Source organism: Myxocyprinus asiaticus, chromosome 45 (genome assembly GCF_019703515.2).
Source record: "Myxocyprinus asiaticus isolate MX2 ecotype Aquarium Trade chromosome 45, UBuf_Myxa_2, whole genome shotgun sequence".
NCBI classification, from domain to species: domain Eukaryota; kingdom Metazoa; phylum Chordata; class Actinopteri; order Cypriniformes; family Catostomidae; genus Myxocyprinus; species Myxocyprinus asiaticus.
Genome location: NC_059388.1, coordinates 26,082,512 through 26,099,471, shown reverse-complemented (window position 1 = coordinate 26,099,471; position 16,960 = coordinate 26,082,512). Strand labels below are relative to the sequence as shown.

At 39.6% G+C, this 16,960-nt stretch overlaps 1 protein-coding gene across 1 annotated transcript in view; it reads left to right on the top strand.

Annotated features, from left to right (window-relative positions):
• LOC127435063 (forkhead box protein P2-like) overlaps positions 1-16,960 on the top strand; it is a 128,254-nt gene that overhangs the window by 72,635 nt on the left and 38,659 nt on the right. Inside the window, exons 3-5 of the mRNA XM_051688213.1 lie at positions 2,257-2,346; positions 13,672-13,809; positions 16,824-16,913. Coding sequence (XP_051544173.1) covers positions 2,257-2,346; positions 13,672-13,809; positions 16,824-16,913 — 318 coding nt within the window. The remainder of the gene's footprint in view (positions 1-2,256; positions 2,347-13,671; positions 13,810-16,823; positions 16,914-16,960) is intronic.

The following is a 16,960-nucleotide window of genomic DNA, read 5'->3' as shown; positions in this document are numbered from 1 at the left end:
TGTGTTGTTTATATTGCTTTATTTATTTTGTTGCTTTTGCCTTGTGTCGGGGCACCGGGGCCATGTGCAGCTGTGTTCAGAGAACCATTGTTCACTTCTGTCTCTGGTCAACATAAAACTCCAGGAAGTCGAGAAAAAAGTTGCTTTCCTTTGAACGCTTGTATCAGTATTCCTATAGATACATGGGCAACACTAAGAAAGCAAATCACTTTAGAAACTACCTGGAATCATGCTAGTCTTACACATATGGAAAATAAACCTACATTTTTACATTTTCTGAAGAAATCTTGAGTGGTGCTTGCCTATGCAAAAGTTGCCACCATGATGCTAGTGTGTTTTGGTTACTTGTCTAAATCAAGTCAACTCCACCTTGAATCTCTGACATTCGGGTCCCTAGATATGGCTTAGATCTCTCTTCAGTGTCAGTCTGTGGGATTTTCTTGCCTTTTTTATTCAGCCTGATATCATAAAAATTACATGGCTGTGCCGACAATTGTTTATTTTTTTGTATTCTTTTTTTGTGCAAAAATTTGGTCGTTCACAGCTGAAATGTCCTCTGTGTGGCACTAAAAATGTGTAAAATATTTTTCCAAACAAATTAGGTTTTTAATGTTAATGCTCTATCGCGTTTTGAACCTAAACCTAACCAAAAAAGCACATGTGAGATAAAAAGCAGATGAGGTTTCTAGGGTTAATGCTCTATCGAGTTTTAATTCAAAACCAACCTTCTTACCGGTAGTGTCATAAAAGCAAATGTGAGATGAAAATTGCTGAAGAAACCACGTCATTTTTGGTGCTTCTATGAGACTTTTGGCTTACTTCTCGACTCAACTCTTCAGGACTCGAGTTGAGCTTGAATTGCAGTGAATCGCACTCAAGCAAGCTTGTAAATTTGGTTGATTATGTAATGCAGACGTTAAAATGTAAGTCATGTGCAAAGTAAAAGTGTTTTGATTTCATAAGATAGCATTGTGTGAGTGACGAGGTGAAAAATGTATATTTATTTTTTAATAATCTGCCATTTGGCTTGTGATTTGTGTTATGGGGAATAAAAGTCGTTGTTGTAGTGTATCTAGTGTTATTTTGACCAGGAAACTGCTCTGATATGTACAGCATACAGGTATGTAGGTATATTAGCTTGATTCTATGAGACCAGGTTGTTGTATAAGCAATAGTACTTTTAACAATTAGTACTGACCAGCACCACCAAAAAAAAAAAAAATCCCATCCCAAACATAAATTCTTTTTTTATTATTTTTATTTTTTATCCCCTATTCTCCCAATTTGGAATGGCCAATTCCCACTACTTAGTGGGTCCTTGTGGTGGCGCGGTTACTCACCTCAATCCGGGTGGCGGAGGACAAGTCTCCAATGCTTCCGCCTCTGAGACAGTCAATCCACGCATCTTATCATGTGGCTCATTGTGCATGACACCGCAGAGACTCACAGCATGTGGAGGCTCATGCTACTCTCCACAATCCACGCACAACTTACCACGCACCCCATTGAGAGCAAAAACCCCTAATCGTGACCACAAGGAGGTTACCCCATGTGACTCTACCCTCCCTAGCAACTGGGCCAATTTGGTTGCTTAGGAGACCTGGCTGGAGTCACTCAGCACACCCTGGATTTGAACTCATGACTCCAGGGGTGGTAGTCAGCATCAATACTCACTGAGCTACCCCCCCCCCAAACATATATTCTTAACACAAATTTGTTATGTTACATTGGAGAAGTAGGCATTTGGAGTGATTTGGCAGAGAAGGGCCACCATCACCCCTGTACTCAGGGCACGGCTAATGCTCGGCTCCTTGTTAATTCACTCCCGTGGTAATCTGATGTTGATTTGGTCAACTTTAATAACAGCTTCTAGGAACACTTCACATCCTCTGTCTCTACTTCAAATTGATATTATGAATATGCAAATGAGCCGGTAATTTGCAGAGAAGTGGGTATTTCAGCTGAGCACACACTAGACAGGTCAATACCACAGACACTCGCTTTGTTTTCACCCCCCCCCCCCGCCCCCCTTCTGCTCTTCAGAGGTGCTAGACAAACTGTATTTATCTTTCATCACGGCATCGTGGATTATCATGAAAATGTATATCTAAGAGATGCTTCATGGCTCATCAACAACAATGAATGGTGTAGTGGTTGAAATGTGCAGGGTTGATGTCACCTTTCACAGTGTTTGATAGTTGGAAAAGGATGAAAAAAAAAACTAATATCGTGTCTCTCTTTCTCTGCTCTTCACAGGCCCTACAAGCAGCAAGACAATTACTCTTACAGCAACCAGGCAGTGGCCTGAAGTCTCCAAAGAACAACGACAAACAGCGTCCGTTGCAGGTGAGCAGTTCCTCGCTAATCTCTTAAGTCCATCCATAATACATGGCGCTCAGGAAAATATTTCCTCTGTTCCAGCAACTCTGTTTGATTTGGCAATGTAATTCAGGAGCTGTCAGTAAAATTCTCAACCTGTCAGGCCTGCCCTTCTCCTAAAGAAACAAAACAAAATACCTCATACCTGAAACCTTTTCTGTTTTCAACAACTACATTACCTCACCATCTCTGTCTGACATGGCTGTATGACCTCAAAACCTTCTGTACCGTGAAAAGATAATAACATATTAGACTGACAATAAATAATTTCATGCTTAGCGAAGAATAATAGGCCAGCTGTTGCTTTTGGAAACCTTCAGAAATAGCCTACAATGGATTGTAAATTACTCATTTATTAATTTGTAATTACAATGTAATAAACCAGTAATTAAACAGATTCTGAAAAAAATAGACATAACTAACCTGTACAGATCAACAGCTCTCTGAAAAATAGCTTCCTCAAGGTGCCTCTGTAGCACTGCATATCTTAACTAGCCACCATTTGTACTTCTCCAGGATAATTTGTTATTATTGATTCCAGCTGCGCTGCATCACTATTGTCAGTGATTTGGTAAAGGTCACAGTGGCATTGCACACGCCGCATTCCCTATTACCAGACCTGTTTACCTATCCGCTGACTGCCCATGTGTTTTTTCTCTTACATCTCTGCAATACAAACGCACTCAAATTATGTAAGCGTTTGACATCTGCCTGGCTCCGTATTTTTAGGTTTAAATTAAGTGCGAGCGAGAGTGCGCCCTCCTCCCTGCTAATAAGTGCTAGCAGTGGTTTCCCTCATTAGTACACTGTGCATTTAATTAAAGAAAGGCAAAATTGGTGCTAACCCTCATCGTTAATATTTTCACAGAGTATAACAATGGCGACACCTTTACCAAGAGTCACGCACACGGGCATGCACATCAACAATTAAACATGTATAATTTGTATGTTTTAGAATGGATTTTCTGGGTTTGGGACAGTGCTAAAACAATAAAATTCATACATAAAAGGTATTTAAGAAAGTACCAAAAATAAATGATGAAGGCCTGGTAAAAAGTTTCCAGTTCAGTTTTATTGAGACAAAAAGAAAGACGTTGAAATATGTTTTAATAAAAGTCAAGTTAAAGAAGTTGAAGAAACTCAAATATGATTTTTGTATCAAAATAAAAAAAGTCACAACCTATGTTACGCAAAGATTTTGTTTTTATTGTTTTTCCCCTCTGTGCAAATATATTGCAAAGTCTGGTTGTTGGATGCAGTTTTGTGTATCTATTGTAGTTTCACAGCCATCTGTATACTAAGAAGAATGGATTCTGGGCACACTGTGTGACTGCAAATTGCCGTGCGACACTTTGGTGAAGCAAAGTGATAGTGGATGAGGAAGGTCTGTGATAACTGGTGGCCCATGACCGAGCCCCTGACTCTAATAACACCAGAGGATTGTAAATATTGAATATTTACATTTGCTTATGCCATCCTTGCCTCATGTTATCCATATGAATCAATATGAATCATGGCTTGTTGGGAGCTGTCTTTCTGCTGTAGTTAATCAGTGTTGTTCTTTTTTCTTTTAACTTTTTCAGTGCTGTTTTAATAGCCTAAATTTCTAGTAATTCTAGTAAAACTTTTTGAAATAAGCCAATGAATTCTTCAGCAGCTCAAACACTTATTCACAGTAACTCTAATATAGTCATTTCGAATCGTGTTGTGTGTACTTAGACATGCCAAGCAACAAGGAGTTTGAAAAATGACTTATTTACATAAATACGTAAACATACCGACACTGATAAATCCGCTTCTTTTCTTGTCCAGGAAAGGCAGGGAAAGCAATCCATAGATCATGCTGTATAAATTATTAACCACGCAAGCATCAAAGTGTTGGAGCTTACAGTTTTAATTACTTGTATTAGTGTCTAAACCCTATCAGCTGACTAATTCTATCTACTGTCTCATCTCACGCTTTTGATGCGCTCACAAGCTGCTTTTCGATATTTGCGTAATGTGACAGGTCTATTATTACCCCCTAAGCCCAGAGGAGAAGTCAATAAACACCTATTTCTTCCCCATAAATCCTCACGCCTTCTCCATGCTGCTTACAAGGATTTCCCAAGGCACACAACAGTCCTCTTGCGTTGCGCCGCATTTCCCTCTGAGTGGCAATATCTCCTCCACATTTTATACACTGACATTTAAAACACAAATAAAAAGCGGCTAGACGAAAGGGAAAGAGGATTACAGAGAGCTTGTGCGACTCACAATTGTTTCACCGCCCTCCGAATCAACCCAGCTGCCATTCTTCAACTATAAGCTGCATGCCAGTTTGTTTGTTTGGCATAGGCGTGCTCTGTGTGTCTCGTCCTGATGGCAGAATGGGCATCTAACAAAGTGAAAATAGTAAGTGTCATGCTTACACATGTTTGCAACACTGAATACCAATGGAACGGCGGTGGGGGATGCTGAAAACAACAGAGGCATCTCTTGCCATGCTGAAGTGTGTGAGTATGTAACAACAGGCTGTTATTGTGATATAATACAGCTGCCTGGGAGTCAGAGTGATGTTTAGAGAGGGATAGTTGACCTTTGACCTGTTGGCAGTGTGCACTCGGGGAGACTGATATCCCAGCATTAACAAGGTGAAACCTTACAATGGGAGAGTGAACAAAAGCAATTTCATCTTCTGTGCTCAGACACATGTGACTAGTACAGCACAAACACTCGCTTTGAACTGGATTTCCATTTGCAACAGAAACAGACGGCCATTGACCTTTTTGTTCGCTCTAAACACAACTAAGCCAGTGGAACTTTTTTGGAACATTTGAAGTGGCACCTCACCGTTTTCCTAACCTCCACTCCCCAACAAACGCCCCCCCCCCCCCGCATTCGGCTGAGCGGCTCGTTGCATGCAAGCAATCCTAGATGAGGGAAGTACGAGATAGCTCAAACCAATCACTTCCTGAGCAGTGAGCCATCCTTTGAGTGCCGGCGATTTAAAGGTCAGCGACGCACAGCTCATCTGAGCATCAGACTGCTGCGCCATGTTCCTTAAAATTCATCTACTCAGGCCATCAACTGGAACCGTGCACAAAGCCAGTGCAATTTATGGAGACTTATGGCCTCATATTAGCATTCATTATTAAAGGGATAGTTCACCCAAAACTGAAAACTCTGTCTTTATTTACTCACCGTCATGTTGTTCCAAACCCTTATGACTATCTTTGTTCCCTAGAACACAAAATAAGATGTTAGTCTCACTTTGACAACATATTTTCAGACATTCTCAGCCTGATCTCATGAAAATTATGTGACTGTGACGACTTTTGGGAAAATGGGTTCATTACACACATATCACAGCAGTTACGAGGTGACATCCACTGTGTGGCGCTAAAAGGGAGTTACATTTTCTTCCAAGCAGATGAGGTTTTTAAGGTTACTGCTTTATCAAGTTTCAAATAAACAAAACCTCCCTAAACCTTAAACTAAACCTAGCCGATAGTGCCATAAAAAGTAAATGTGAGATTAAAAACACAATTGCTAAAGCAGCCACATAATTTTGAGGTGCTTCTACACACACTACATTATGTATTACATGTAGTTGGTTATGTTATGCAAACATTAAAATGTATCACCTTCAAGGTATGCACAAAGTAAAAGTGTTTTGATGTATTAAGATAGTATCGTGTGAGTTACAGGGTGAAAATTAAGTGTTTATGAACTGATAATTTTCCCTTTTACTTGTGATTTGTGTGAAAGGGAATGAAAGTCGTTGTTGTAATGCCACTAGTCTTCATTTCACTAAAAAGTTCTGAGCCATGTAAAAATCATTTTGATTCTTGATTCTTTGAGACCAGGTTTTAACATTCTGCCTAACATCTCCTTTTGTGTTCTGCATTTGAATATACAGTACTGTGCAAATGTTTTAGGCACTTCTGAAATATGTTGCATAGTAAGGATGTCTTCAAAAATAATGCCATAAATAGTTTTCATGATTCAACTAACATCATGCAAAGTCCAGTTACATAAAAAAATGAAATCAATATTTGGTGTGACCACCTTTGCCTTTAAAACAGCCCCAATTCTCCTACTTACACCTGGACACAGTTTTTCTTGGTTGTTGGCAGATATGATGTTCCAAGCTTCTTGGAGAATTTTTCCACAGTTCTTCTACCTATTTAGGCTGTCTCAATTGCTTCTGTCTCTTCATGTAATCCCAGACTGACTCAGTGTTCAGTAGGGGGCTCTGTGGGGGCCATTCCATCAATTGCAGTGCTCCATGTTCTTCTATTCTATTTGCAAATTGAATCTTTTGGAGTCTAACATTTATATTTCCTATTGACACACTAAAGCTGAAGATATAAATAACCATCTGAAGACAAATGTTTTTGTAAAACAATTTATGTGCCTAAGACTTTTGCACAATACTGTAAGTCATATAGGTTTTGAACAACATGAGGGTGAGCAAATTATAGCCCTTTAACATGGTTTGTCCTTGCAGGATAGTGAAAAGAGACAAAGAAATGAAAAAGTTGCGGACATTGCAAGCAAATTAGGGTGGAAATTGGGCTATTTAAGTGACACTTTCCCTTTCTTGCTTTGGTAACCCAGGTAAACAACCTACTTTACCCTGGTACCCAGAGCTACAGGACAGCATAAGTAAACTGCATGGGACTCGGTTTGTGGGGGCTTGCATTGTGATGCAAAAGAAGTTTAAGCCTAACCCTAAGGCAAGTACTGAGTTGGAATAGAGGGAGTGGAGGAAAAAAATGTGCCATGGCACCGCTTTGATGTAGAAGCAACAAATGTACCTTCTGACAGAAGATGCATTGGAGTAATAAACCAGCTCCAGTGGCCCTTACGCATGCAGTCTGATTACTCTGGCCAGGGTGTTAATTGGATCCTAACTGGCAGATCTGATACGTGTAGCCCGGTGGTGGGAAGTCTTTCCAAGTGATGAACTATAATTCACCGAGCTGCTTGAAGCTTGTGTAATTTACTGCGTGTCACTTGACGAGGAGAGCGATCCAACCAAGTCCCTATTACCTGCAACATCACAAAGCTTTCAGTGGCAAGAGATAGAAAAGGGGGGGGGGGGCTGATGTGGAGTGAACGAGAGAGACAGATTTCCATGTAAATGCCAAATAATGTACTCTTGCAGATATTGTAGCAGGAAACCAATTCAGGGAAAACAACAAAACTCAACTATTAAAAGGGATATTTCACCCATTAATGAAAATTCTGTCACATTACTCACCCTTGTATTGTTCTAAACTCATATGACTTTCTATGTAAGTCATTTGAATTTGGAATGACATGAGGGTGAGTAAACGATGACAGAATTTTAAGTGCACAAAAAAAGCCCTCAAGACCCTCTCATAGTTTCTTGGAATGCACACTAAGGCTTAGCTTCAGTCCAGTCTCTTCCTGTAGTACATGTTTGATATTTCCTTATATTGACGGAAATGAACGTGTGGTTATCTACATAGTGATAAATCTTTGCAGAAGGGCTTTCCAGCTTCCCTAATGGAGACTCCACTCCACTCTATCATCATTTGAAGTGCATTACACTTCCTATACTGTTTTGCTAATCTGTAAAATAAATTGATTTGGGAAAACGGTCCTGTAATTTACTTAGCTCCGATCCCGAGGAGTGTTCGCATTGATCCTATAATCCAAACGATCATTGCTAGTATATGTTTGTGTATTAGAAGGGAGAATGTGTTTCAGGTTTAAATTAGTGCAAATGTGTGTTTGTTTGTGTTGTCAATGGCTGTTGAATCCATAAGTGTGTGTATTGGTGGTCTTGCAACTAAAGTAACTCCATCAATAACCCCCTTGACTGCAGAGCCATTAATTATAGACTGATTTAGCAACACTAGCTTTACTGAAATGGAAGGGTCAGCTTTGGGTCCCACTTTCCCAAGGAGAGAGTTGGATTGAGATGAATTAGTGAGACTGTGAGTAGCAGAATCATTGTTTCTTTCTCTGTAACTTTTACATTCCCCAAGTAAAACAGGCTTAACACCTTAATTAACACACTGTCCTTTTCTGGCAAGCTGCTAAAGTAATTACCGTCACATGCCCCTGCATATATCATTTTGTTTATCTGAATAGTATCTTTGGTATGTGGCACCACCAGAGCTACTCTGAAGTGGCCACATTATTCACTGCACTCAGAAGCCAGACTGCTCCACCACACATCTGATCCGGAAACTTTCTTCATCAAGGCAATGAATAATGCGGAAGTAGAGAATTGAATCAGTTGTTTCTTATTGTTTTTGTTTTTTTAGCAAAAATAAAAAAGTGGAAATCAATTGATAAAAATCAAACCCTGTGACATTTAATTGCCAGTAATTGAAGAAATATGTAAATTACATTTATGCATTTGATAGATGCTTTTATCCAAAGAAACCTAAAGGTATAGCAACCCAAAAATTTAAATTCTGTGATCATTTAATCACCCTCATGTTGTTCCAAACCCAAATGACATCTTTCTTCCATGGAACACAAAAGGAGATTTGTTCAGAATGGTGGTCACCATTCACTTTGCAACTTTATTTCCACACAATGAAAGTGAATGGTGATTGAGGCTGTACGTCTATAACTTCCTACTGAACATCATTATGCTCTGACTGTTCTACCAGTTGTGCTTCTGTAAAATAAGCTCCACCCATGAATGTGCGGTTCAGTTTTATGTGAATGGGAGCCCGTATTATGCAGCGGGCATCCAGTCAGGCCAACCAGTGGCTGGTTTGGAGTTGACCTTTCTCACGTTGACTCATTTCAGACTTGAGCATAGTGAGAGGCTCATAATAGTCTACTTGTTCTTCAGGAGGGCCATTGATGTTTTCTCATCACTGGCCAATTTAAAGCTATTTGTTCAGAGCAAGAGCAGGTCAATGGAGATCAGCTGGTCAGCTTGCAATTTTATCGGTTTTCCAATAGAAATCAAAGCAACCTCGTTTTTTCGATTGCCATTTGTGGACATACTTGTTGCTTAAAGAACATAGATGTTAGATGTTGATCTGTAAATATGTGCTCAGATATTAATGATTTTCTCAGAAACAAATGCTTCTAGGACTATTTTCGTGTGCAGATGCTTGAAGATGATTTTTTGATTCTTGAAGAATCCCATTATCTGAGAGCACACATTGAGTTGCATCGGCTCTCGCAGTCATATTCTTCGTCTAGCATCCTGTAAAGAGAAGGCTCCATTGTCTGCTAATGTTTACGGCTCGACCCTTCATAAAATGCTCATTAATTATCCTCCTTCTTGGCAAAATCATTTTGGGGAGAAGCAATTCAACCTCTGTTCCTTTCAATTCACCCGGCTTGTCAATCATCGCCCCCCGCAGTATCCCACGGAATGGAGGTGTTATATTCCGCCAATTATCATGTCATATACTCGAAAATGTAAATGAACGTGTGTGTAAAATTAAATTTATGGGTTGTCAGTGAAGAATAAGAACCAGGAGAGCAATTACTTATCTGCTTTCATCTTTCAAGCTCTGATATATCATGCAGAAAACGCTGTCATTAAATGCTGGAATTAGCATTGTGTGTGACTAGGAAGAGCGACTCTTTTCTCATCTTTTTGTTTGGACGAACATGAAATGAAGATGCTTATCATCTGTTGCACGGTGAAAAAGCTAATGAGAGACTGAGGGGCGTCTCCCAAATTCGCCGTTGTCATTTTGAGCCTCTTTTTTGCTTTTTATCTGTAAATCTAGGTGAAAATACTCCCTAGTTCTGTCCTCCATGCCTTTGGAGTACAGATAATCAGCTATGGTCGATAAATAAACTTAGTGAATTTTTCTGAAATTTACACATTTATTGTATTCAGTGTGCTGTGGAGCAAGAGAGGTGACTGTTTGTTTTTCAGCCAAGAGCTCATTTAAATATACAAATAATGGGCGTAATGAGAACATCTCCACTTGTATTTTCATGCTTTGGTCTTTATATTGTCATTTAGGCCGGCGCAAAACCCTGGCTGAACCTGGGGGTAATTACACATCACAAATGTGTCTTAAGGTTTAACAACATTGAAGGTGTAAGCATACATTTGCATAATTACATGCAGCTGTTTAATTTGTGACTTTGTTGCTTTTGTTCTTTTGTCTTTTTTTCTCCCTCTTCACACATTTCCTCCCCAAAGATAGAAAGAGAGAAAGAAAGTGTATTTGTGTGCGTTTTCCTCCATAGTAGTGCTCGTTGGGTCTTGGGGCCAGTCTAATGGAGAATGGTTCTTGGATTTGTTTGAATATGAATATGAGTGGGGATGTAGTGTGACCTTCAGCTCCAGTTCATCAGGATTAGTCAAGCTTGGCGCTCAGGAGCGCTAATGCATAATGACTTCTAAAATGAAAAATGTGTAGTGACCATGCAAATGTCTCGGCTAATCAAAGAAGGGAACCTGAGCTGGGCCGAGCCAGGAGACTAAAACAAGGACGTGTCAAGGCCCTGAGAGCTCAGACGTACGGAAAGCAATCAAGCGGTCTTGATTAGCTGCCACGAGGAGCCCCACGCATCACGCCGGGCTCCTGACATGACGCTTGCACCCCTCGCAACATTCTAATGGATCCCGAGTCCATCTCGCCATATCTTTTGTAACCTTAAAAACACAACAATAGAGATGTTTACCTGTCATGAAACTGAAGCCGTCTTTATGACAGACAGATGTACAGTTGGACGGTACATCTTGCAACACATATCATCAAGTACAAAGAATCCAGGTGAAGTGTCCAGAGAAATGGAGGGAAAAAAATGTTTGTCTCTTCGTCTAGGTTGTCTGCGAGACTTTTCATTTTTCAGTCTTGAAGAATCGAGGCAAATGAAAGTAAATGTCGCACATTCCCCTGTTAATATGTGTGCTGTCAAGCAAGCAAGTGATGCTCAGAAAAAAGTTGTATACTTTATTGAGCTATGCGTTTCAATGCCGTTTTATAAAAAGTGGGCTGCGAAAATATTTTATTTGTTTTGCTTTTCTGCAGAAGAAGTTCTCTCGCACAGTTTGACAGCTGCTATTTTAATGATCCCTATCATTTAAAAAATGACATACATTTTTGAACGACATCTCATAGAAGGCTTGCGCATCTGGCTGCTTTCTTCCAAGCGTGTAACTTGGAAACTTCTATGCACAGCGAGAGGCAACTGGTAATTCGCCTCACCTCTGTAAAACAATACTTCACACAAGCTCAGCTTCAATCAGGAGTTTCTAGACGAGTTTTCAAACCCTCAGCTGCCTGAATCCATGTAACATAGCTTAACTGCTCCTCAATAGACCCTGTGTCTGCTTCCAACCCACTGTCCCTGTCCGCTCTGGAGATATGTGCATCTTTCTGCTGTCTTCTAATGTCTTGTAGCACTTAAAATGCCTATGGGAGTTCAGGGGTTCATCTAATTAAGGTCCTACTCTATTTAAAGCGCAGTGCTCTTCCCATTGGGTGTACCTGACAAAAAATATAGTATAGAGTTAGAAAGTACACATGCACTGGCATATATATATACAGTTTATACAGTTGAATTCAGAAGTTTACATAAACTTAGGCTAAAGTCATTAAAACTAATTTTTTAACCACTCCACAGATTTAATATTAGCAAACTATAGTTTTGGCAAGTCGTTTAGGACATCTACTTTGTGCATGACATGAGTAATTTTTCCAACAATTGTTTACAGACAGATTGTTTCACTTTAATTGACTATCACAATTCCAATGGGTAAGAAGTTTATATACACTAAGTTAACTGTGCCTTTAAGCAGCTTGGAAAATTCCAGAAAATGATGTCAAGCCTTTAGGCAATTAGCCAATTAGCTTCTGATAGTAGGTGTACTGAATTGGAGGTGTACCTGTCGATGTATTTTAAGGCCTACCTACAAACTCGGTGCCTCTTTGCTTGACATCATGGGAAAATAAAAAGAAATCAGCTAAGACCTCAGAAAAAAATTGTAGACCTCCACAAGTCTGGTTCATCCTTGGGAGTAATTTCCAAACGCCTGAAGGTACCATGTTCATCTGTATAAATAATAGTATGCAAGTATAAATACCATGGGACCATGCAGCCATCATACCGCTCAGGAAGGAGACGCATTCTGTCTCCTAGAGATGAACGTAGTTTGGTGCAAAAAGTGCAAATCAATCCAAGAACAACAGCAAAGAACCTTGTGAAGGTGCTAGAGGAAACAAGTAGACAAGTATCTATATCCACAGTAAAACAAGTCCTATTTCGACATAACCTGAAAGGCTGCTCAGCAAGGAAGAAGCCAATGCTGCAAAACCACCATTAAAAAGCCAGACTACAGTTTGCAAGTGCACATGGGGACAAAGATCTTACTTTTTGTAGAAATTTCCGCTGGTCTGATGAAACAAAACTTTTGGCCAAAATGAACTTTTTGACCATAATGTCCATTGCTATGTTTGGAGGAAAAAGGGTGAAGCTTGCAAGACAAAGAACACCATCCCAACCGTGAAGCATGTTGTGGGGGTGCTTTGCTGCAGGAGGGACTGGTGCACTTCACAAAATAGATGGCATCATGAGGAAGGAAAATTATGTGGATATATTGAAGCAACATCTCAAGACATCAGCCATGAAGTTAAAGCTTGGTCGCAAATGGGTCTTCCAAATGGACAATGACTCCAAGCATACTTCCAAAGTTGTGGCAAAATGTCTTAAGGATAACAAAGTCAAGGTATTGCAGTGGCCATCACAAAGCCCTGACCTCAGTCCGATAGAAAATTTGTGGGCAGAATTGAAAAAGTGTGTGCGAGCAAGGAGGCCTACAAACCTGATTCAGTTACACCAGTTCTGTCTGGAGGAATGGGCCAAAATTCCAGCAACTAATTGTGAGAAGCTTGTAGAGCTATCCAAAAAGTTTGAAGTTAAACAATTTAAAGGCAATGCTACCAAATACTAACAAAGTGTATGTAAACTTCTGACCCACTGGGAATGTGATGAAAGAAATAAAATCTTAAATAAATAATTATCTCTACTATTATTCTGATATTTCACATTCTTAAAATAAAGTAGTGATCCTAACTGACCTAAGACAGGGATTTTTTTTCTACAAATTTAATGTCAGGAATTGTGAAAAACTGAGTTTAAATGTATTTGGCTAAGGTGTATGTAAACTTCTGACTTCAACGGCACATACGTACATGATTAGATATACTGCACTCACACAGTTTTGGTTTCACAGAGTGTAAAAAGTGGTGTGAAGAGATGCTTTCTGTTCTGTATGATCACATCAGTTCATAGAAAGACATGGCAAATATTTTCTCATTCTCTTTGTCTCTCTCTCAGGTGCCAGTATCTGTGGCGATGATGAGTCCACAGGTGATCACCCCCCAACAGATGCAGCAAATCCTTCAACAGCAGGTTTTGTCCCCCCAGCAGCTCCAAGCACTCCTACAACAACAGCAAGCAGTCATGCTTCAGCAGGTACACACATACCTATTTACAGTACCTACAGTCGTTTTTTTTTTGTTTGTTTTTTTTTGCCTTTTCTGGCTTTATTAGCGAGAGGACAGTGGAGAAGTGACAGGAAATGATAGGGGAGAAGAGTGGGAATGGAATTGGGAAAGGACCTCATGAGCCGGGACTCGTACTCAGGTCACCCATGATGCATCAGCATTATATGTCATGAGCGCAGCCCGCTAGGCTATGGCTCAGACTGTACCATGGACTTTTAATGTTTTTATGTAAAGGCAAGTATAATTAGTGCAGACTTAGAGGCCATTTAAGCCAAATGTGTTCTTGCACAAAAGAAAACTAGACACATTGCAAAGAGCAAAACAGAATGTGCAGGGCAGATGGACGCAACGATCAAAGACGTCCACCTAGCGCATGTTTACAATAAAAACTATTGAAACACAGCGCAGAAAGATGCAGCGCAATGGTCAAAGACGTCCATCTAGTGCATGTTTACGTATAGAAACAGCACAGATGGCGTCTAAAAAAACATGGATCTCCTGTGCAAGACCGCATCTGCCAAAAATATCCGTTTAGTTCATGTTTACAAAACAGCACAGATGGATGCGTTACGCATACGGTGTGAAAAGTCCCTCAACCTAACAATACACCTTAAAAGATTTTTTGCATTTTTAGAATAAAATCTATTGATGATATCCCAAACATCACCGAAGAAATCTGAAATTTGTCAGATTACTTTTTTTAGGGACAATTTTGTCCCCAAAGTATATCAAAGTAAGAGCACATACAGACAGAGTCCTACAAAAATCTACATGCACAAATCCTTCCTTTGGGGATGTTCGGGACATCATCAAAGGTAAAAATGCTTAATAAATAAAGTAAATAACTTATTTACTCTAAACATGCAATGCTTTTTATGTTTATGTTTTAACATTTTCTCATGTTTTTTTGTATATAACGCCATAATACAGTTTCTTTCTTGCTCTTAATCCGTCCTTGACATAGTTGGATGAAGGGAAACAAATATGGACAGGCACGTAATTAGCTTATCTCAGCTGGGACATGTTTTGGGGACAAATACTGCACAGAGATAAGCAAATACAACTGAAGAGTTTGCTTCCCAACTAAATCGTCCATGCAGTAAACACTAAGTAGATAATTAATTTAGTACAGTAAAGATTGGATATTGGAGAGAAGAGGAGGAAATTAGGGAAAAAACATAAACCAGACTCGAATTGTGTTGCCTGCATGAGCACCAAGGCATAACGTGTCAAAACAGCAGACCATGGCTCCAACAAGAGTAGTTTTTTATCTTTGAAAGTAATTTTAAAAGCTCTCAGAGTGATCTCTTCATTAAAAACATCTCCATTTGACAGTTTTACTTGGTTAGCCTTGATTATAATTAGGTCTGTATTAACGGTGATGAGCGTCATGTACTGAAGACGTCTCACACTGATCAAGATTGGAGAGCTGCGCTCCTGTACTCTGACGATGAGCTTCCGAGGACAGCACTCTGCGAAAGAGCAGAGAAGTGTGCTAAATGCATTAATTCACAATGATGAATTCTCTCCTTTGAGTGCTTTGCATTCATTTCAGAATTTCACTGCCTGTCAAGGCATCAGAGAGCGAAAAATATATAGGCAATAAGATTAATTGTTCCTCCAGTGGTAATGTGCAGCCGCATAAAAGTCCATATGGAGATGCATGATGAGGGGAAGTGCTGGTCTCTTTGTCTCGACCGGAGAGAGACGTTATTTATGATGTGACATGCAGAAGCACATCCAGGCATAACGTGCAGCCTCAGGAGCCCACAACTGGCAGCAATTCTGTTTGTTCAATTGTAGTTCAACTCTGAGATACAGACGTATTTATGCCGAACTTCATGGGAGATGTTCTATTAATGAAGCGGTGGTTGTGCTAGTATTAAAGTATTTTAAAGTAATATACAACTATTTTGTTGGAGCTGTGACCTAATGGCATGTGCTCCAAAACATTGAGCCTTGGTTCTCATTGGGGCAACGCAGTTTTGAGTCCCAGTGGCATAATTTTCCATTCCCATTTCCCAATTTTCTGCCCATTGTCGTATGACTTGTTTCGTCTGTTCTATAAAAATATCCTAATAAAAAGTGGCAAAAAGGCAGAAAAAAACCCCCTGCTGCTTTGTTTATAGATTGAAGTTCCAAAATGTTAAGCTTTGGTGCTCATGGGGGCAATGCAGGTTCGAGTCATTTCCGAATCTCATGTCACTATCTTCTCCCTATTGTTTCATGTCTTGTTTCAACTGTACTATAAAATATTGTGATAAAAATAGGCAAAAAAGCAAAAAGCAAAAAAAAAAAAATGGCTGTTTTGTTTTATAGAAAACTGGTCCAAAAAATGGAGTATTGGTGCTAATGGGGGCAATGCAGGTGCGAGTCTTGCTTGCTTCATTTCCAAACCAATTTCCCCATCTTCTCCCCATTGTTTTAGGCCTTGTTTTGAATGTCCTATAAAATACTCTATTAAAAAGTAGTTAAATGGCAGGAAAAAAAAAACAGCTGCTTTGTTTAACAGATTACCAGTTTTGATATTGTAACTTCGTGTTTTGGGGTGTTTACACAGGATGCTAAACAGAATTGAACAAAAGGTCTATTTATAGACTAAATAACTCTAAAACATTGTTGCTAACGTACAAACTCTGTACATTTGAGGTGCCTATTCCAAATTCTTCTGGTTGCTCTGTTTTTAAAATCTGGCATTGATTTGCAGTGGTGTCTCAAATGCTGAACAATTTTTTACTTTACGGCATCTTAAATGTGGTGCTCATGGCGTAATATGCTGAAAAACAGTTTGAAGCGATGCAACGGGCAAATACATTCATCTTGCGCATGTGTACCTATACCAACAATTGAAAAATAACACACATAAACTGCAAGAATGCATCCTAGGTGAACAGCCCTACTTGTCAGCAGGATTCTTGTACAGTTGATGTTTCTTCACAGGTTTAGTTGTAATAATGTATGTCCATGTCTTTGTATCCACAGCAACACCTGCAGGAATTCTATAAGAAACAACAAGAACAACTTCATCTACAGCTTTTGCAGCAACAACACCCAGGCAAACAGGCAAAAGAGGTATGATACACACACCAATACACATGCATGATGCAAATTTATGATTT